The sequence below is a fragment of the Lonchura striata genome, chromosome 1, assembly GCF_050655825.1.
Source record: "Lonchura striata isolate lonStrDom1 chromosome 1, ASM5065582v1, whole genome shotgun sequence".
Lineage (NCBI taxonomy): Eukaryota > Metazoa > Chordata > Aves > Passeriformes > Estrildidae > Lonchura > Lonchura striata.
The window spans coordinates 41,269,169-41,291,623 of NC_140703.1; the positions used below are offsets into that span (position 1 = coordinate 41,269,169).

Below are 22,455 nucleotides of genomic sequence, written 5' to 3' on the forward strand. Positions count from 1 at the left end.
TTAAATCAAGAAGCACTGACTGTTATGGTAATTTGACTGTCCTGGTGCAGCAGAATGTTGTGTTTTGCTCAGTGACATGTCCTGAAGGCAGTGCCTGCTGTTCAGTTGTAATTTCCATCTGGCAGAAGGTATCAAGTCTTGATTAAAGACCTCCAGAACTGAAGGGACCTCTCCTGCTCTTGGGTTAGAGGAAAAGGAGAGTATTCCATTGCCTGTTAAAAACTAACACAATCCCTGCTCTGAGCAGATTGGAAGATTCTTCAAATAGTGAAGGAATGGCTTTGTGTCTTTGGCCAAAACTCTTCCCCAGGGAGCTTCCTTTCCCCCAGATTGTGTGTACCAATGAAGATGTGTTTTATGGTGAAGAGCTTGATTTCCTTAGAAGACTTGAGCACTAAAGAAGGATATTGGTGAAGTGGAAATGCCTGAGCTCAGACTCCTAAAAATACAAACTCAATTTCATTGCAGAAGCACTTAACCTTCACAAGTCCACAACTTTTGGGTGTAAAGATCTCAAATCATACAGAGCTTTTCCCAATCTTGAACTTGTTTGGGTTTAGTTTAGGAGTAAGAAGTTTAGCACCATATCGTCTCCAGGGCCTAACAATAATAGCTGGTTTACTTCCCAGCTCAAGTACTCAGAGATCCTTCATCCAGTAAATATTCTCAGAGCATGCCTGCACTCATCAATATCACCATCAGCTTCTCAGTTCCTCTGGGTCATATCACAGGGCTCTTTCCCAAGGACTCACCCCACACATGGAGAATTATTGCCCCACACCAGGCATGCTTTGACATTTATGGACATTCTCCTTGTGTTTTTGACTAGCCAAGCATAAGGGAAAGGATTATAGATCTACCAAAGTGCAGGGATGTAGACGGGGATACCACTCAAGTTCAGTGTAAAGGTGGCAGGTGTGAATTCCTATGTTCCTATGATTCTGCATTGAAATGTCTACAGAGAGTGTAAACAAGTAGACAGTAACAAACCCCCAGATCTTCCCCCTTCCCATGGCTGCTCCAGTCATTGCTGAGCAATTTGGCTGTGGCAACACTTAGAAAGGTATTGTGTGCTGCATGGAAAACATGAAAAGCAGAAGTCACCACTTCCCTTGATCATTTCCTCCAGTGATTAATTATTCTCACAATTTAAAACTGCACCTTATTTTTCATTTAAGTTGTCTTTGTTTCCAACCACAGGTGCCTTTTGTGCCTTTCTGTGGTAATTTTAAAAGCCTGTGTTCTCACTGGGTATTTATCCTTTATAATCTAGTCTTGCTGCTGCCTGGACTCTTCTAATCTTCTAACACCAGTTATTTGAGGGCTTTTCTTGCTCTCTATTCAATCTATCAACAATAAAAATATAAAAACTGTTTCAGCATCAGCTCCATCAATGTGAACTAGAGAGATATAATCACTTTCCTGCCACAGCTTTCTGTGTGGTTGTTTATCTGAGGATCACACTGGCCTTTTTACACACACCACTACACTGGGGGCTTGAACCCAGGTACATGTCCATGATGACTCTTGAATCCTTCTCAGAGTTGTCATTTTATGGATTAGAAAATTCCATGTAGTCTTTGAGCTGCAACAAATAAACATATTTGCTTGTGTTACGGGCATTTGTCTTAAAAGTAAATCCTTTGCTGGTGTCACTGGCAAAGCCTCTTAGTGTCCCAAATCCTTTATGGTACCTGTACACATTCTCAATACAATTTGCTTGTGGATCACACCAGGAGACGAACATTATTTGGTTATCCCAGTGCTTTAGGATGTTGGTCTCACCAAAGCGATCCTTTGAAATCATGGCAAGACTGCAAAAGACATAGTGTCCTGAAAAAGAACAAAAACATTTCTAAAAACCCTGTGCCTGTTTGGAACCTTGTTAATGTTTTTGTAGTCTACTTCTTAGCTTGTAGTGTTATGAAGATTGTTTATATTCCTAATGGACTTTAAAAACTCCCTTTTAGCCTTGCCAGTGTAGGGATTTTTTTCCTGTTTCCTGTGTAATTTTTCTTACAATGTATATTCTTTGGATTTTGGGTCCCCTTTCTTCCATCTCTAGCATTATTCTTACTTACTGATTTTCACTGGTTTTTTTCTGAATCCAGAAAGGCATTTAGTTGAAGCAATTGTAATTCCTAAGTTTTCATGTCTCCCACTGCAGGCTGTCTTCTTCCCACCCTTGAAGTACAGCAGGACGATGTGCAATCTCCTCTTTCAAAGCAGTGCTCTGAAGGTGAGCACTTTCCCCAGCAGGGCAGAGGTTCAGTGCCAGTATGGAACTCTCCCAGCTTGAATTTCCCCCTTGCCTCCCCTTTCTTGTCCGAGACCGATTTTGGCCATCTGAGGCACAGCTTGCATGGCTGATCAGAAGTAAATTGTAAATCCTGTTTCTGCTTTGGAGTGGCCACAGCACTACAGCACCATTTCCTCCCTCAGGACACTATGTGCTTTGAAGGATTGTGCCTCCTGCTGGGAAACAGATACAGAAGGCCACAGAGGATTGTCAAGAGTGGAAACTTGGTGCAGGAATGCTCAGCATCCAAACCAGCCTTAAAAGAAGTTCGTGGGAAGTTGCTGTTTCCTTGATTGGAAAAAGAATAGAAGCTGGGCAAGGCTGTGACTCAGCCGGTGAGTCAGCAGGGGCTGCTTTCCGAGGAGGCCGTCTTGTGTTCTTCTGCTCTTCGCCACACCTTCCCTGCTGCCTGCCATGGGACCGTAAAGGCCATTTATTGCTGCTTCTCTTTGCTCACAAAGTCATTCCAGCCCGTGACCTCTGCCCTGACACCTCCCACTGCACCATCTCTCCAACTTTCTGCTTCTGCGCTCCATTCCATTCCACTCCTTGGGCTGCTGGGATTTTTGAGCCTTCAGTACTCCAGTCACGGGTGCATTTAGCAGCTGCAAACTCTTGCTTTGCAGCAACAGAGACAGACTGTGACCTATTCACCACAGAGGGAAAATCCCAGGAATGAGTAGGAATTCCCTGGAAGAAAAGACAAAGGATGAGGAGCTGATCTGGATCCTCCCAATGGCAGTGATGACCTGCATCAGACACCGCAGAGCATGGTTCCTCAGCCAGCCATTAAACGAGCCAGACCAGTGCTGCAGGTCCAACACACTGGTTTTGAATACATCTTCTGTTCTTGTGCCTTTCTCTGTCTGCTTCCCCACACGTGTGGATCCCAGTGCTTTTCCAACGCGAGGGGTGATGTCAGCCAAAAGGCACTCGGGGACATAGGGAAGGGAGGGTGCTGCAGGAAGGAGTGGCGCCCCAAGACACACACAGCTAATGCTTCCTGGACTCACAGTCTTGGATGCATGCTCAGCTCCATAGAAGCTCTCTTGTTTCTACTGAAGAGATTTTTTTGAGCTTGGACAAAGCAAATAATTTTAGCCACGCACTATTTACATCCAGGCAAGCAGCCAGGACATACCTCTGTCTATGGTTGCATCCACTGTTAAGCAAAACTGTCCTACTGTTTTATTTATTAACCAAACATTTCTAATAGCCAAGCTAATTTTATCCTTTCCTTAATGCTGTCTGACAATGACTCAGTCTGGCTGGGAGGAATCTCAGTAGCATGCTGCCCAGATTTTGAAAACTGGTGTTATATGGAGGGAGGGGCTGGCTGTCTGTGTACCATAGTGGCTCTGGCTTTGAACCTGCTCACTTTACCTCTCCCTTTGTGTAGGTGTGGAATAAAGAAACCAGTGAAATATTCCACAAGTGAGTTTGTTAGGCAGGGTGGAGTGGAGATGACCTTGTCTCTGTAAGAGTCAGCTGCAGCTATAACTTTTAGCAATAACAGCAACTGGTACACATACTTCTCTGTAAGTTTTTTAAATGTTTTAACACTTTATCAATATTTTCTGTCTGAATCAGTCCTCAGTTTATGCACATCCCTCCCTTAACTCTAGGAGTACTCTCATACAACTCCAGGTAAGTGCGATATGTAGTCTAAGCAAATCTTTAGGACCCTTTATCTGTTCAGTGGAAAGTGGCAGGTTCCTCTGGGAGGTGATTCACTCACTTAATTGAGCAATTCCAGAAAATCCTGATTTCTATTTCATTAGTAATTTACAAAACAAGCAGAAGATGTGGAGTTTACAACGTAAAACTACGTAAGTAGTTATGTTCCAAAGATGAGGTTAAGTTAAATTACATCCTTCTGGATTCAAAATTTCAGTTACTGAAAGCTTCAAGATGCAGGTAAGTACTTTTTGTAAACAGGGCTCTAAGGAATAGAGAACCCAGTGTGGAAGCACAGACTCTCCTAATTTATCTCCAGTCTCCAAACCAGGAATACAAGAAAGAGTTTCTAAAAAAAGTAAAACAGGTCTTGGTCATCCTGACCAAGTTAAAACATAATTCAAGTTCCTTTCCAGCAACATCTCAGTAGTGCAGTCCTCAAATCAATTGAAAAGAAGGTCAGCCATAGGATCAATTTCTACTACCTCCAAAGATGCCACATAAATACAACATGTGCTCCTACCTAAGAGGATTCTAGCTAATATCAGGCAGCTGTGAGTTCTCTTAACCAGTGTGATAACCTTTAGTTATCCTTAGTTATCCTTTATTTACTGAACTAGCACACTGAGTAAAGGGTTCGCCCACTGATGAGGCCACTCGGGCTTTGAAATAGTTTTAATCAGCCACATTGTTTCTTTCCGACGTGGGCAGAAGTCAGTTTATTCTGATTCAGATGGAAACAAAAAGCAAGAGCTTGAAATACAATTAAATTCCCACAAGTGGGATCAACTAGGTTGTTTTTCTTTTAGTTCTTGATTGCAAATTCATGGTATTTTAGCTGCTGAGGCCTCAAGGGAGTCTTTTGCTTTTGTGGAACTATGTCAGTGCAGAGGGCTGGCACTCAGGAAGCTGTTATTTTCTTCCTAGCACTGCCACGAGCCAGGGGACCTTGATAAAGTCACCCCTTCTCCCCAAGTCTTGTGCATTTCTCTTTTTATAAAACCACAAATAATGGACCAAGTTGCTCTGCAACTTGTAGATTTAATGTCCCATTTAAGAGCAGGCTCTGAAATTCAGTTTTCCATATTACAAATTTTCTAAATTTGGATGGTGCTGATAACATTTAGTTTTGCCATCAGAACCATCACCTCTCTTTGAGCAAGACTTGTGAACTGGGTCCTGTTGTGGAACTCAAACTAAGGATAAAGCAGGTTTCTCTTACAAGAGCAGTAACCCTGACTGAAACCACTTATGGATGACACCAGCCTGGCAAAATTTGTTCCTTTCCTGGGTTTTAATATCTGTTTTGTGATTTTTGCAAGAAGACAGGAGGGGTTCAGTTGAAGTTCAAGTGGTTAATACTGGTAAGGAGTATAAAAACACAATTAGCAGAATTGGTTGGTTCAGGATTTCTGGTGGCCAGTTCCTTCAGCTGAACATGGAGCTCTACTGTGGGTGTAAGCAGGAAGCCTTTTGAACAGGGCATTGCATGCTTCCCTGAAGACCTGGGCACACCAAGAAGGTGCGTGTGCTGCAAACGCCTCTGCAGACTTGCCTTGTGCAAGACACTGCCTGTTTCTGTATCATTGCTATTGAGGATTAATAATTGCATCCAAGCTTTGCATTTCCCTCCCTTTTCTTGTTCTCCTTGTCCAATTGCCTGTCATGAGCATGGTGAAAGCAGCCACATCTCTGTCCCTGCAAAAACATGCACATTGAGCAGCTTGATCTCATTGCTCCTATACAGTACTATCTTACTGTGTCCATAATAACTTGGCTTTGCTATCCTTGGAGATAAAAATTTGAGGAATATAGGGAGGAGACCTGGTCCTGTGCAAGGTGCTGCATGCCACTGGTGGGGAGTCCCACCCAGCAGAGCACAGTAGTTCGTGAGCGGCTGTGGAGGGAAGACCAATAGAGCTGGTGCCTGTGGGGGTAGGGCTTGCATTGGAATGTTTGGCGTGTGATGAATGTGCCTCACTATTTACATCTCTCCCCCCTTCAAGTTTTCGTTGTGCTGGAGCCTGCCTGCTCCAGCAACTCCAGCTCCTGCGGTGTTTACCAGCTGTGAGCTTGGTAGTCTGTGCTCGGTCAGGAACACGCGGAGTGGTTATGCAGGCTGGGAGATTGGAAGGTTGTGGCACTCTCAAATGAGTTCTGGTTCCTTTGGCTGCTGCACAGAGGGGATTGAGAGCACCATGTCCTGGCACAGGCATGGGGGCTGCTGCTCAGAGGGACTGTAAGCAGAGTGGTCCAGGCTGGACTGTGAGACTCTTGCTCTTGTACCTTCACTACAGAACTAAAGGGCAGAAGGTGATTCTCCTTCTGACAATCTGTGCAAAGTTCAGTGGTAAGCAGCTCAGGGCAGCAGAACAGTGACTCCTGTCACTGGTTCTTACAGGGGTGAGACACTTGAGACCAAACCTCTTCTGCATCCTGACGGAGATAAGATACAAACCTCAATTTCCTAGATGCTGAACTGAACTTGAGAGAGAGAGAGACGACAAAGTTACCTTTCCTCAGGGGCTTTGGTTTTGCATTTATAATTTAACCTGCAATTCCAACAGACACCTGTTTGTTTAGAGCTTTAATTTGAGGCCAGTGCTTCCTTCCACCCTGCTGTCAGTGTGACTAAAAGCACTGCTGCTTTTTTATTTTAGAGGAAATACCTTGTCCTGGCTGTCATCACTGATGCTATTCTGTAAACTCTAAGGGTAGAATCTGAACCTTACACTCATGGTAGTGGCAGGATCCTGGGACTGGTGATTGTGTTTTTCATATCTGAATTTTCCCCCTAGGCAGTACTGGTGCAGAAGCAACGTATGTGGAAAATATGATATTACGTTTATGCCTAGAGCAGTTGTAGTATGTATTTCAGTAGCAAGCCAAGACCTGAAATGAGAATGGAGAAAGAGCTGTTCACTCTTCTCTCACACAGCCAATGCACTTAATTTTTCATTAATTAAGTTTCTGTGGTGGCGGAAGTACATTAGATCCTTCCCTGAGGTTTGTCCGACCAGCTGTGGACATTCTGGGTTCACTTTAAAGCTGGTGTAGAGACAAGGCACATCTGAGGGATGCCACCTCGTCCTTGCCTGGCCGTGTAGCATGATGCAAGTCAGAGCCTTGTGTTACCTGCCTCTCTGGCTGTTGGCATGACTGGGGCTCCACAGGGGCATCTCCACTGCCAATCTGAGTGCCATAGAAGGTGCTGGAGCTGGGCAGCAGCTGGAACCTCATATCCATCTATCAGGTTTGGCCAAACCTTTAATGCAGAACGTCTCACTCCTCCTACTCCTTGGTTCCAAAACACAGTGGTGTTTCTGGAGACAGGCAGTCCTGGGTGTGGCTGCTACCTTGCTTCTTGATTAGAGGTTCTGCATCCTGCCAGCAGGTTTAGCTTTCTCAAGGATTATGGCTTTCTCCTTCTCTCTTCTGAAGATGATGCAAGCCTGACAAGCCTGTACCTCTAATTTTCTTCCCACTCACCAGTCTTTTGTCAATGCCGACTGTCAGGAGCTGTCTTATGCCTTGTTTTGGGCAGCATGTAGCAGTCAGCATTGACTGAATTACACTGCACTTTTGAAAACATAAAATAAAACAAACAGTAAAAAAATCAATATTAATACCTAGAATAAAAGCATGTAAGTGGATAACTTCCCTGTTCAAAATAGATTTAAAGTGTGGAAGAACTGTTGCGGATCTGATTAACTGACAATCTGTAAAACAAAGGCCATTACAATTGAAACATAAACTTTTTTTTTTAGTTGTTATCATGTTAAGAAGCACCTTCTAATTTAAAGAATGGAGGTACTGGAGCTTTCAGCACATCTCTAAATAGCTCATTTTGACAGATAATCATTTGCAATATTAAAAACATTGCCTTATACTGCTAATCTACATCCATTCTGCTTTTGCTGTCTAGCATGGGATTGTCATTGTGCTTCTTTTAAAGAGTTTGAAGATTAACAGAGATTTTTTTTGAGTGTGAAGACTATGATAAAATGCCAAAGGAAGTACCCTTTGGATTTTATTAATTTTATTCAGTATTTATGCAATGCATTTATACTTCATGGTGTATGGTTCATTTATACTTGAAAAGGTGGCTGTCTGAATTTCACTGTGCAAGTTTTTGTACAAAATGAGAACATGTCTCTGTCCTAATGGTGTTACAATCCACAGAGCAATGGGGGTGCTTCACTCTTCCCAGTTGCCACCCTTTTCCTCTGATTGTACACCATGGACAACCTCCTCTATAATGTTTTGTTTAAAACTCCATGTTCTTTTTCTGTTCTGAATTCAGCTGCGACACCACTCCAGGGCATCCCCTGTCTGCTGTGGGTGGACACTGAGTCTGGACAGGAGAAAATGCAAGTAAAGAAGCAGAGGAGCCAGATAGCATCCCTGGCAATCTCACAGGCCACCCTTGATAGTGAGCATCATGGCAGAGTTGAGCAACAAAGCAGCACTGCCGGTGGGGGGCCATTCCTCACCAGAGCACTGTGGTGAAGGTGTGAAGACAAAAGGCAGTGGAGATTGGTATTAAGACCTCATTTTAGGTGGGAATCAAAATCCCAAAAATGTGTTTTTAAGCTCTACCCTAAAGAGTTTGTTGTCCTTGTGCCCACCCTCTCCCCTTGCCCTTGAATCTCTTAGTTACAATTGGAAAATTGTTTCACTCTCGCTTTTCCCTGTGGCTCAGCTCTGGGCTCCCTTCCCAGAGCAAGTTTTTAAACTAATTTTAAAAAGAGACTGTTTCCCCATGAGACAGTGAGGAGGCAGATGTGCTGTCTGACATGCCATGGCATGTCTGCTGGCACTCTTGTGCTCCCAGTCTGAGCTTGGTATGCCTCCTGAAACAAATGGTGCCTCTCTCGTGAGACTGCTTGCCCTTGGAGACACTGTCTTCCTTTTCTTCTCAGGAGGAAGAGACAGTCACATACAACACTTGAGTCTCACAGAGGCCGTGATAGGAGACTGGAGATCCAGCCTGGAAAAATATTTGAAGTCAAGAATGTTTTGAAAGGCTAGAGTAGAGGGGTCAAGCATGTGAGGGGATAAATTTTCTATTTGTAGCAAATCCAGTGTCAGTCGTGTGAACAGAGACAGGACTGGAGAAGCAGTGTGGGAAAGCAGACAGACAAGCCTGGCAGCTTCTAATGGCTAGAGAGTGTGGATGCTGACATGCTTTTCAGATTTGTTGTGAAGGGAAGTATTCTTCCTTTTCAGACATTGTTCTTGATGCTTGTTCTTGGTCCTGCTCTTGACCCTTGGGGAACAGGAAGACTGCACATCTATGTCAGGTCAATGAAGATGGATGTGAACCTTTCCTTTTCCTTTCTCCCTATTCCTCCTCATATTTTCTTCTCATTTTCTTATCACAAGAGACTTTCCTCAGATTTCTCTCATCATCTCACTTGACCTGTCACAACCTGGCTCTGGGCTTCCTCACGCCTATTTCCATTTGTTTTCCTTCTTCACCTTTTCTTAGCACCCTAGATTTTCAGGAATGCAGATCCTCCTCAACTCTAATTTTTACCCAATATCTTCCTTTTCCTGATGGTTAATACCATTTTCTGGATCCTTACCTCTTTTCTTCCCTTCCTTCTCTCCAACCTCTCTTAATTTTCCCCAACACGCTTTATCTCTGTCATGCCTTGCAATCTCTGTGTCTATACAGTTTGTTGTCTACAGCCTCTCTTGTGTCCCACAACCTCTGCCTGCCACTGAGTGATCAGCTTCCTCATGAGAGGAAGAGGAGGGGCAGGCACTGATCTCTTCTCTGTGGTGACCAGTGACAGGAATGGCCTGAAGTGTCAGGGGAGGTTTAGGTTGGATATCAGGAAAAGGTTCTTCACCCAGAGGGTGGTTGGGCACTGAACAGGCTCCCCAGGGCAGTGGTCACAGCACCAGCCTGTCTGAGATCAAGAAGCATTTGGACAATTTGGGCACATAGTGTGACTCTTGGGGTGTCCTGTGCAGGGCCAGGAGTTGGACTTGATGATCCTGTGTGTACCCTCCAAATTGGGATATTCTGCGATTCTATGATCACATTTCTTATGTGTCCCTTTGGCCACATCACTCTGCATTGTCCCTGGCTTCCCTCTGCTCCACCACATGAAACATCAGGCTCTCACCCACACTGCTGACACTGCTCAGCTTATTGCACTGTCACTCCTTGGTGGGTTTGGAGAAGGCAGCCCCGGGTGCCAGGGCCACACTGCTGCCACAGTTCATGCTGACACCACCAGCTCCCTCTGCCCATTGCCAACCCAATGTGTATTTTGCCAAAGCTCTTCTGCTCACATCAACAGCCTTAGGGCTTTTTGAATCTGACCTTAATACTCCTTTTGGCATCAGCTCCTGCAGGCATTGCTCGCTATCACAGCCTATAGGGATGACTCCCTGTGATGCCTATAAAAGCATCTGATAGCAGATAAGCTACTGCAGCACTGGGTCATCAAAACCTCTGGCCAACTCCATCTCACTGTGTTTGAGTCCTCTGTCTGTGGTCCCTTGGCTGAGACTGTAACCTTCCTAGGGCAGGGCAGTCTTTATCTTTTCAGCATGGTGAGTGCCACAGCATGATGGCACAAGTCCCTTTAGTAGTAGTGATGTTAGCAAGAGAAAAAATTACACAGCTCTGTGTTCAAGGATCACAACAGCTATCTTAAATTAGATAGAAACTGGACAGGCGCCTCGTTTGGACAGAAAATTGAACGGGGAGTGGAGGAGTGGAACTCCATGCTGGCTTCCAGCAGATGCTCCTCATGGGAGGTGAGAACCTGAAGGTCCTGCTCTTCAGGATAAGTCATGTTTATCTGTTTGCTGGTAAATGAACAGCTGAATTGGTAGACAGACCCCAGCCTCATACCTTGAAAGGAAAGAACTCCTCAGAGTTTCCCAAAAGCCCATAAAAGCTCTTGAGGGTGAGAAGAGAGCTTGGGTTTGTACATCTGATGAGACAGAGTTGCCGTTTTGAGGCAGGAGGTTGATTCACAGGTCTAGGACAGAGGCAGGATTTCCACCAGTTTCCTGGCAGAAATCACTGATCTGTTCAGTGTGCTGTGCCTGCTGTCATGCACATCTTGAGACACCTCATGCTGGATTTTCATTGGATTGGGACCATGCCCATCCTGAGGTAATGCATGTCAGCCTTGAAGTGGGGTGTTTAAATTTATTGTCTGACCTAGCTTTGCCTGCTAGTAGGGCTTACCATCCTTATGAAAATATTTTTTCTGCTGTCCAGGTAATTGCAAGTCTGGAACCAGAAAAGCACCTAACAGCAAAGGTTCAGCTTCAGTTCTTGATTTTCCAGGAGCCTTTATACATTCAGGAAAATGAAATTTTATTTCTGTGCTTTCCTTTCCAACACCTTTCCTGAACATGACTAACTCTTTCTGGCAGGGCTGGGTGACCAGTCATCTGCCTGGACCAAACCCAGGCCCACTTACTACATTTCCTGTTGTTCCCCAGCCTGTCCAGCCTGCCTCTGTCTCCCCTAGCTGATATCACCACACCAAAAGGTGTCGACGTATTTCCTTGTCTTGATACTTCCAGAAGTCATCCCTGAGTAGAGGAATGATAGTCATACAGTGAAGTCTATTTTTAGCCTTTCACGGACTCCTTCTCTGACATTCAGCAGGCTCACCACCATTAACCACTCACCATTCCACTTCATAATTTTCAGTGTGGACATAATCCTACCTTGTCTGCAAAGTACATGTGGAATGGTAGCACGTGGGAGGTTTTTTGCTTGGAAATTGTATTATAAAAGGGATTTGTGCCTTATTGACATCTAGGATTTTTTAAAATTGTTGGCAACACAGCTGATCACATCTCACTTCTTGGGTGGGAAAATGCTACCTTTTCTTGACTCCAAGGTCCTGCTCTGTGATCTCCTTTCCATCTCCACTGTTTAGAAAACATTAATTTTTCCCAGTCACTGAAGGAATACTGCTTTTACCCAGCAATAGCCAAGGTACCATAGGCAGCTGTTTCTTGGGTGGATGGTTACTCTGCTGAACATAAACTCGGAGGAGCAGCTTAATTTCCTTTTTTTGCCAGTTCCATAGGTTTGGTCAAAATGTTCTGTGGTGGATGCTGATTAGGGATACGTGGTCTGAGGGTCTTCATCCTTCTGTGTGTTGTTAATCTCTTCTGAGAGAGGGTCTCCCGAGATGAGGTGATGCTGGAGGGTTTTGAGTTCCCAATACCGCACCAGGAGATACGGCAGGTGAATGCCTTTCCCAAGCATCTAAGCAGCATGTGGCTGGCAGCAATAGTGATGACAGACACCCCAAAAGGGGACAAAGAGGACTCCCAGAAGCTCCAATATTGCCACCTCTCTTCTTTCTCTCCCTCTCCTTTGGCCAGGCTCACAGCTGGAGAGGACAGCTAATACTTTCTTTGGGGTGGTGGAATCTGACTTTGCAGCATCCCCTCTCACAGCCTTAGGAGCATTTCTGGCTGTGTCAGCCAAAATTCCTGCCGGGGACTGCTGCAATGCAGCACACCACACCCCCGCCGGCGCTGAGCCCCAGCCTGGACGGTCGGTGCTGCTCATCTCCAGCGCTGCGGCTGCCACGGGCGCCCCTCCTCCTGTTGGCCGATGATTCCAGGTTGCCTGGCATCCCCTCCTGCGGGCGGCCGTGCCCGCGCCGTGTGTCACAGCGGCCCCGCTCGCTCGCGTTCGGCTCCCGGCGCGCTGCCCGCGGAGCGCGCCGCTCCCGGCCTCCGGTTTCGGATTTCATCCCTCGCACGCTGCACCCGAGCTCCAGACGCTCTCCGGCTTCGCTGCTGCATGGACTCTGAGCGCAGGTCCTTTGCCGTACCCAGCGGAGGCAGACGGGGCTTCCCTCGGCTCCAGGGAGTGGACCATGAAGACGTCAATTGTATTCTTGCTTTGCATCTCCGTTTTCCCAGGCTTTTCCCAGGGCAGAGTTGTTAGAGAGGATGAAACTGGTTTTGCCGAGTGTAACGTGTTCTTCTCTGGACAAGTCCCACCCGAAGGATTTACGGAGCCGTTCCATGTGAAAATCTGTCAGCAGTACAACAAAGAGCCACGCTTTGCAACCCTCTACAGCACTAAGGACAAAATCCCTCTTTATTCAGCTTTTAAGTTTACAAAGCCAGCTCAAAGTGAGGAGGAGAACTGGCTGGTTGAACCGCAGGTAAGGCAGCTTTTCCTTTGCTGAATAGCAACTCTTCCTGGAGAACATTTCCTCTGGGAAATGAAAGCTGGGGCTAGAATTTTGCAGAGGAGGCAGGAACTCTTCTTGTTGAACTTCTGTTGGTATGAATATAGCATGAGCAAAACTTATTTTTGTGCTTGGAAACGGGCAAACAAATAGTTTCTTGTCCCAGGGAGCTTATAATGAAAACTGAGAGGCTGCTGCATGAAAGTGCAGTGCCAAGGGAGAGGAAAGCCCTCTCTGACACCAGTGATGTGTTTGTCCTGCCCAGCCAGCTTTCGTGGGCAGGGAGTGCTGCTGGTGGGTTAAACATCGCAGTGTCAAGTTCAGGTTTGTTCTGTTGCCAGTATGCTCACAGTGTTGATAGGGGTTCTTTAGCTTCACTGAGCAGAGATAAAGCATCCATTTGTGGTTCACCAAGTTGATGCTGCAGCTTTTCAGTGAGTCCCAGTGTTGCAGACTGAGGTAGGAAAATCAGTTGCTGTGTTGTGGGGCATGCAGGTTTCAGTCAGGTCAGAAGTATGCAGTATAAAATGAATCTTGCCAGAGCCTCAGTGGTTTTTGTTTCTCCTGCCACTTGGCATGTTTAACCAAGGCCTTCAGGCTGTTCAATTTAAAGGAAATCCTTTAAAAACTGATGGTGCCCTAAGAGAACTTTAGCTCTCCTATTTCCCCTCCCATTTCTTAGATTTTTCAGCAGTGATAATGACAAATATTGTAGCAAACATCAGGCTACCCCATCTGTTGAGCTCAGGAGAGATTATGAGTGTGTACAGGTACTTTATTAGGGCAGGAATGGCTGCAGTGTCAGAGCAGTGTGTTAGAAGTGTGGCCCTCAGCTACTGGATGTTGCCACAATCCTGCGGTGGCTCATTCCTCTGCCAGGAGAATGCTGTGCTTATTTTTCTCATGTGTAGTGATGAGACACTAAGGCCACAGGCATTGAAGACAGGAGATATTAAATGGTTATCTTAGCCTGGACTGTCTTCTGGCTCTCTGGGCTGGGTCTTGAGTTGCAGGAGTTTCTAAGAGCCTTTTGATCTGAGCTCCTTCCAATTCGCAGGCAAGCTGTGGGATCTTGCCCTTTGTTAAAACAGAGGAAACTTTTTGCAGACTCTGTCGTTACTGAGTTGTGGCAGGGTGGCAAATTTTTAAAGACCAAAGGGGACTGTCTGGCAAGAATCTTTGGTCAGTGCCATGGAGGCAGCAAGGTAAAGCAGCAGAGATGAAATCCTTTCCCATTTGCCTTGGCTAGTGACACCCATCACCTTTAGCTCCCATATCTTTTCCTGCTTCTTGTGGTCCAGCTCTCCCACCCTATCTAGGTAGGCTCGGGAGCTGTTCCTGCCATGGAGCAGTGGGCAGCCCCCCCACTCCCCTGCCCAGTAACTTTGGTTCCCCTGGACCTCCCTTGAGCTGGTGTCTCTGCCCTTCCTGCTCCATCCCTTTTGACACTCATCTTGTCTTGGTTCCTGCCAGCACTCCAGAGTCCCAAACCTTGTGTGTCCTGCCACCAAGACCTTCTGCAGCCTCAGAAATAGTAGGGCAGGTGCTACCTTTATTTGATCTGGCTTCTCCAGAGCAGCCTCACAGGTTGACAATAATGGGTCTACTGAGACCCCACTATAATAATAATGAGACCCCCACTAATGGGTCTTCTTCATCCACTAGTGAAATGCAGATGTCTTAGAGGCAGGAGTCAGCAACTCTGCAGCTCCCTGGAGGAACCTCTGACTGAGACAGAAAAGTACTAGGACAAAAAAAAAAAAAAAAAAAAAAAAAAAAAAAAAAAAAAATCTGCAGAAGAATATGTAAGGGGAAGAAATCAAGAATATGAAAAATTCCTATAACTCAAGAAATGAGTGCATACAGCCCTCTCAGATACTGCCACTTGGAGGAGAGAGTGGTGGGGAAGAGCTTTCACACCCTCTATGTGTGTTCTACCAAGGCTCTTCAGATGGCTGCTGAAGGGAACCCTTAGCAACACCTGCTCTGCAGCATAGCCCAGTGAGCTCATATCACCAATTTTCTGGGTAATTTGCTTGCCAAGACAGGGATAGCTAGGTATGAGCTGGCTCAGCTGCACAGTGGCATGTACTTGCACATGGAGATGCAGACACACAGCAAAGGGAAAGAAATCATTATAGAAACACTCTCAGCACTCCAGTGAGGGCCTCAAGGTTGTCATATGGTTTTTTTTTTGTTATAATGATGTAAGTGGTGAGGGCACCATCTCACTCCCTCCTCAGGAATGTCTGCCTGAGAAACAAATGCCAAATGTAGCACAGAGGCAGTAATTGGGTGAGGAGTGTGAGGAATGTCAGTGCCACCCACTGCAGATTGGCAGCTGGAAACAATGAATTAATTCAGCAATTAGTGAAAAATTAGAGAGCAGGAAGGGTAGGCTGATGAGCAGGGTACTGATGGGACTCCCCCAGGCGCAGGTCTGAAAACCTGCTCTGCCACAGATTTCCTAGGGGTTGAGAGCAAGTCACTCAGGTGTCTTTTACCTCATTCCATTTTGATTGTCCAAAAATCTCTGTGCTTGATTTTTTCTGTAGCTTAGAGAGAGATGGAAAACTCTGGAGTTGCTTTTTCCATCCTAATTTATGAGGGGCTGGATGAATTGCCTGTGTTTTCATTTGGTTAATAGCTACCACCAGGCAGACAACCAAGATGGGATTCTTGCCCAGCTATAATGCAGCTACCTCTGAGCTGCTCTTGCAATGTCTCTTGGTAGAGAGCCAAGAGAGCAGGCACTTCTAGAGCCACTCGTGAATGTCCTACTGCAGAAACTTCAGTGGTGTGCCTCTTCCCTGAGGTATGAATCCCAACTAAGGTTGGATCACACATTTCCACTTCAGTCAAAGGTGTAAGGGTGCCTGAGGAAGTAGTGGTGGGAGAGGGAAGCTGAAGTTCAGGGATCCTACATGCCAGGGTGGGGAAGGTGGGGGGTGGCAGAGTCCTGCCTTGTTAAATGACCAAACTCAGTGGAAGCTGCCTGCCCTAATAACTCTGTGTTGCCATACTTCTAATCCCTCTCTGCCTCTGTCCCTTCTGTCAAACTGCACCCTCCACTTAATGGCACACATCCATATTGTTATACGCTAACATCCATACAGGCTGCAGGCACATAAGTTATTTTTAAACCTCCATTCTATGATAAAGAGTTTACCTGTCTGCTTGGATTTTGCCCTGAGCTCTTCCAGGTTATTTGGACAGGTGGCTTCATGGGTGGCCCCATGAACACAGATATGTTTTGGGATGACACAAGCCAGAAGGTTTTCGAAGCAGGGAGGAAAGATATCTTGCAATGCAGATCAGATGTAGTGCTGAGATGGCCTGCCTTTGGGATTGAGCTGGAGGAGGCATGAAAACCTCAGCTACACATTAGTTATGACAAACCATAATAGGAGTTATTATAAGCATAATTAGGTGATGTCAGAGCCTGACACATGAGCAGCAGACTGCTTCATTTTTATCATATTCATTTTTAATTGCACCCAAACAATCTTGATGGAATGTGCAAAGGCCCCTGCAACTGGGCAGGTAACCAGGAACGTATTTACTTGATTGGATCCTCAAGGATTTCATGCAGGAGCTCACAGGGAGAGAGAAATTTAGTTTGTTCTGCTTTGTGTAATTTGGTAATTTCTGCCAGGAGACAGAGCTGATCCATCTTAGGTTTATGTGTCCCTGTAGATTGACAGCTACTCACCATGGGAGTGAGATGGGGTGAGTGTCTCTGGGAGGGTGGAAAACTCCAAAAGGCCATAGCACTGAGGACAGTTCCTGGGCACAGCCTCACATCTATGCCCAATCCCCCTCACCTCTTGCATGCTATTAAACACACTGGACACATCCCTTGTCCCATGGCACACCATCATCCCATCAGAAGGGGAGAATGGCAAGGAAAGGGGGGCAGGAAGAGACGGTGATTTTGTGGAATGCAAAATGTCTGACCTCAGCCAAATGCAGTCTGTTGTTTGGGGTGACTGAACTAGAGGAGCAGCGTAAGGCAGTAAAAATGCAGAATAAGTCTTTTCAAGCAGTGCATTTAGAAAAAGCTGTGACCTGTGCATCAGCACATGGGACTCACTATGATCCTCCCAGTCCTGAAGCAATAAGCACCAGATGCTTCAAATAAAAGAGCAAGAAACCTCCTTAGCAAGAGGTGGGGTAATGCAGCCCTCTGCAATGTCCAGGCTTGGCACTGGGGCCAAGCTTGGCGCAGAGGGAGCCTTGTGCCTTGACTGCAGGGGTTTGGCTGATGCAGCAACCAGCCAGAGCTCAGCTCCCCAGTCAGGGTGATGGACAGTTGCTGACACTGGCCCTTTCACCCTGACTCTCAGCACAGGCTTGTGCAGAACTGTGAGGAGGTGATGTGCCACTAAGAGGATGCAAACTCTGTGTAAGGTTGCAAGGTCATAACTGGGTATCTGTCCAAGTGTCCTGCAGGGTGGGCAAGAGACAAGGATGGATGACCTGGCAGTGATTCAGTAGACTGTGACCTGTCTGCCATAGATGTCTCCAAAGTGCATATTATATAGTGCAGTAAACAATTTATGGGCCAGGGGCAAAGGCAGAAGGTTTAATTGGGCCAGCACAGTGCAGGGACCTGAGGGCCACAGCCTCTGAAACAGAGACTACAGAAGGCAGTGACTGCCAGAGATCATCTGCTGCCCCTGAACTTCTACCAACATGCTCACCCTCTAATTTGAGGAACAAAATGACAATTTGGCACAGCCCTCTGGAGCAGCTGCAGGCAGTGTCAATAGGAATGACTATGGATCAGACAGAGCTGTGGCCACCTGAGAAAGACCTGAACACACCCTGCCATTTAGTGCTTCTCCTCCCACTGCTCCTCACTGCCGCCGCCTGCCCCTTTCCCTCACGCGTGGCTCCAGGACAAATCCCCACAGCAGTAATTGCTACCTCTGGCTCCGCTGCATGGGAACCACAAGCAGGCAGCACAGATTCCATCGAGGACCTTTGGTGATGGCACCCTCACCCATGTTATGCCAGGAGCTGTGTGGTCATTAAGGATGAGGTTCAGACTGTTAATGACACAAGGATCAGGTTGCTGATGACCAGCCCTGCAACAGCCCTAGGAGCTCACTGCTGTGACTCCTGTTCAAGGTGGGGCAGTTCAGGTCACCTGACATGATGTCTGGCTTCATTCTTGCTTCTTACACAATAGGTGGTGAGAGGTAAATGCCTCCTCTAGACATCTTATACACCATGGCTTGTTTGGTCTTTTTTCTTTGCCCATGACTTGTATTTGATAGCTCAGAGGGGCTTAAGGTGCCATGGTTAAGTTCTTAAATGAACTGCAGGTACCACCACAGTAGAAGATGAAAACATGACCTTAAATCTAGCCATCTATTAGTCTTAAAATCTCTTCTAGGACAAATTACAAGTCAGAGGCTTGGTATATGGTGCCTGGTGAGATTTTGAAGTCTGTACTGTGCTGTGTACCAGACTGGAGAACTGCAAATATCCTTTGGAGCCTAAACCAATGTGTTTGGCAGAGAAGCTAAGTAGAGAATACACTCCTCTGAAGCACTTCAAGGAAAGTAATGAGAGGGTGCAGGATATAATCCAAGGCACGGCATGTACTAGCAGTCCTAATGTTAAGTATATGTCAGGGCTCATTTTACACATTGTTTTCTAGGAAGGTGAATTGCATGCAGTAACATTCTCTCTACTCTTTCAGATAGATGATCCAGAAAATGACTTGCATGAAATGATGCGTGAAGCTGATATTGGTGGCACTGTGGCTAACCTTGGTGCAAATCAAGCCCTGACCTCAGACTACGTGGGCTCTGGCTACGAGAGAGGCCTTCTCAATCCCAGTTTTCTTAATGAGGAGGATTTCCAGGTGGCCACTTACACACTCACAAATGCTGTCCCTTTGAGGCCAGCTCTGAGCAAAAGCTGGCACAGAGACATTGGGAAGGTAGTGGAGCAAGCTCTGATCCCTCACTGTTCCAAGATGGATCATCTATATCTCCTTGCAGGTGCAATTCCTTCCAATGTCCAAGTTAAAGGCAAGGTGTCCGTGCCAGAGAGCCTCTGGCTGGCAGCCTGCTGTGATGCTCCAGAGGGATGGTCCCTGGGACTAGTGAAAAAAATCAGTGATGAGAACAGCTTGGCAGACCTCACGGTGAGAGAGCTGGAGAAGCAGCTTCTACCAGGAGTTCATTTGTTCAAAGGCAACTGTGGGAAAGACAAACAAAGCCAGAAGAAAAGAGAAGCAGTATTGCAAGCTGTCAGTCAGATCCGCTCTGGAGAGCAAGTGGGAACAAGTAACAACCCGGAGACCAAAGAGGGTAGCTGGGTGAGAAAAGTGGCTGGCATCATTGCTACCCCTTTCATCAAACTTCTGGAACTCCTCATCTACATCTTTGTGGAACTGGTGAAATTTGTGTTTTATTTTCTGTGGCTTGTTGTAAAGAGAGTTGTTGGTACAATTCTGGATGGAGTCTACAGCCTGTGGAAAGGGCTGGTGTCCTACCTGAAAGCCGTCAGCATGGTGCTCATCAGCATCCCCTATGATGTTGGGAGGGTCATTGTCAACATCTTCCTGGGCTTCCTGCAGATTGTTCGAGATGTGCTGTCCCTCACCTACAGCATCCTGAGCATCCCCGTGGCGTTTGTCCTTCACCTTGCTGCTTTCCCTTACCACACCATCTGTGCCATTCCCTCTGTCCTTAAAGACATGGCCACTGGGATCAGGGGCACCTTCTCGCTGTTCGTTGGTGCCACAGCCACGGTTCTGCGGGAGTTTTGTTACCTAGCTGGTCACATCGTCAAACGGTTTGTCCCTAAAGGCTCCTCTGATGACTGATAGGAACAGAAGCCAAGGCTGCAAATACATGGAATAAAGGAGGAGTGAGGCAATGCTTTAAGATACGTGGCCAAATGCTGTCAATTTCATTCTGGTATTTATTGTAGTGACATTAATAATAATGAACTGACTGGGGAATAACAAGGAGGGCCAAGGCAACGTTGCTTGGGGCTGTCACCACTGTAAACTAGAGTTCTGTCTGGTGTAAAAAGTTCGGGTTTTACCAGTGCAGGTCACAAAGTTTCTGTGATTTGCAGGTGTTAAGATGCTTCTCTGGGAAATGCACACTAAATGTGGTATGAGGTAATGTCTTTCTGGCTGAGATGACACTGAGACTTATGCAGTGGCAGTGAGCTCTGCAGAAGCCCAGCCCTTCCAAGGAGTAGGTGGTGGTGGTTAGGGGAGGTTAGGGGAGGAATGACTTACAGAGGGTTCCTGGGACTTGATGAAAGGAGAGGGAGGTAAGAGTGCAAGGGGGTGGGAAACAGCAAGGAGCAGGGTGGAATAGGGAAAAGGTGGCTGCATTGCTCATTTCTCTGGTGTCCTACTGGAGGGGATGCAGCTGGGTATATCTCATAGTCTTCAGGCCTTTCCAGACATCTGAAATTGCATGGATCTTGCTGCAAGGAAAGACCCACTGCCCATTTTTTTTTGCATGGTGGGAAAGCATTTTTCTTTAGCCATACCAAGGTCATCTTCCCCCAACACTTCCTTGCTTCCTTGCTCCTTCCACCCTGTCTGAAGGTCTGAGCCCTGAATCTTCAAGATGTGGTGTTCTCTGAAGGTCTAAACCCATGAATGTCTTAGCCCTGAAGCCCTTGTGTCTGCTCCAATGCCCAGCAGATCTGGGAGCCACACTTTCGGATTCAAAATTGTTGCCAACTGCCTTGTCTCCCTTGAGAGCTGACTGCTCCTGAAGCACACAGGGGACTATGGACTATCAGGTGGGAGGAGAGCAGGAGGGATCCCAGTCTGCAGCTTTTGTTTTGCTGTGTGAAGACCCACACACAGAAAGACACCTTAATGTCAGAGGCAGAGCCAACTCCTCTTCTACACTGCATATCCTCTCTGCTCTCTCCTCACCCCTTCTTCCCTCTGCCAGCATGAGCCATGTCCCCCAGCATCTGTGACATTGGAGCTGGGTCACACATCAGGGCTTTGCAGGGGCCAGCAAGTATGTGCAGCCAGATGAGGGGCACAGAGACATCTGCCACTGCTGGAGAAGGGCACAGGAATGCTGCCCTTCCCTGGGGCTTGGCTCAGCAAGGGGCTTTGGAGCTCTTGGTGATCTGCCTTCAGAAGGGAGGCTTCCTGTCTCAGCAGCATTAACTTTTTGCTGGGCTCCACAAGGCATTTGGGAGTCCTACATACATGATTCCTTCCTTTCACACCCATCTTCTCTCCCTCCAGCAACAACTTGGTGTGGACCCCTGATTACCATAGCATCCCATAATGAGTCCCAGGAGTGAGCAAGCTGGTGCTGCCATCTCAGTAGTGCTGTGTTGGTGGTGGCCTGTCCTGGGTTGAAGAGAACACAGTTACTAACACGGCAGCTTTGCCTCTGCATTGCATAGCTTGCAGCAAGACTGAGCTGGCATGGAGGGATTCAGAGGGAAAAGGAGATTTGGCTGGTTCATGATGGGACAGCGTTGTTTCTTTAGCTCAGGGGATGTGCTCAGTGCAACCAGATGTGTGTGCACATTCCAGCCCAGCACACCCTGTTCAATGATGCAAATGGCAAAGCTGGGCATGCCAACAATGGTGACGAAGTGGGGGAGCAGTGGCATGAGTGGAAAGAGAGGATGGCTCCTTGCCTCACCCTTCATGGGCCACTGCTGGTTTGTGGAGAAAGAGAGGCTGTCTGCAAGCAGAACTGGCTTTGCTCAAAAGGAAAAACAGCTTTTTTGTGCCAGTAGGGGTTGTAGTTGGGTGAAGTCAGTGGTGTTTTGCTATAGGAATGTTGGGTGCAAGGGCAGGGTCATGGCTCCTAACAGGCAGAGGGCAGCCAGTGGATGCTCTCCAAACTGAACTGAACTGGGGTTGCCACCACTGTTGTTACCCCACCTAGCTCAGGCCAGCACGTCTCTGCTGCAGCCAAGACTTCTGACAGCAAGTGGACAGACCTTGAAATCCAAGGTGCTGCAGCTCTATTGGATTAATTATTATTAAACAGTACTATTAAAATTGTCTTAACATGCTCAGATTTCAAATGCTAAGTACAGCAACTGGCATGGGGCATTTCTCTTCTGTGCTGCGTGTCTGAGCTGGCAGTGGAAAATCTGCCTTGAACGTCAAGCAATTATCACAGAACAAGCAACATCCTGCAAAAAACCACTGTTTGAGATTCTTCCTATCTAGGCATGATTTATGGCTCCTGAGCTTTCCTCTATCCTTGGAAATGTATGGCTTCAACAAAATAAAATTACTTTTCCTAA

General features: G+C 46.6%; 1 protein-coding gene across 1 annotated transcript; it reads left to right on the top strand.

Annotated features, from left to right (window-relative positions):
* Positions 1-12,485: 12,485 nt before the first annotated feature.
* Positions 12,486-22,455, top strand: ENDOD1 (endonuclease domain containing 1). Its single transcript, XM_021544966.4, has 2 exons — positions 12,486-13,149; positions 18,887-22,455. Exons 1-2 carry the CDS (start codon positions 12,856-12,858, stop codon positions 20,018-20,020), a joined length of 1,428 nt encoding a protein of 475 aa, XP_021400641.3. The 5' UTR covers positions 12,486-12,855; the 3' UTR covers positions 20,021-22,455.

What these genes read in the sequence shown, in the direction of transcription:
- ENDOD1 (XM_021544966.4), top strand. Translation starts at nt 12,856, where the DNA reads ATGAAGACGTCAATTGTATTCTTGCTTTGCATCTCCGTTTTCCCAGGC. An exon ending in ACTGGCTGGTTGAACCGCAG is followed by an intron (nt 13,150 to 18,886) that starts GTAAGGCAGCTT and finishes CTACTCTTTCAG; the next exon opens with ATAGATGATCCAGAAAATGA.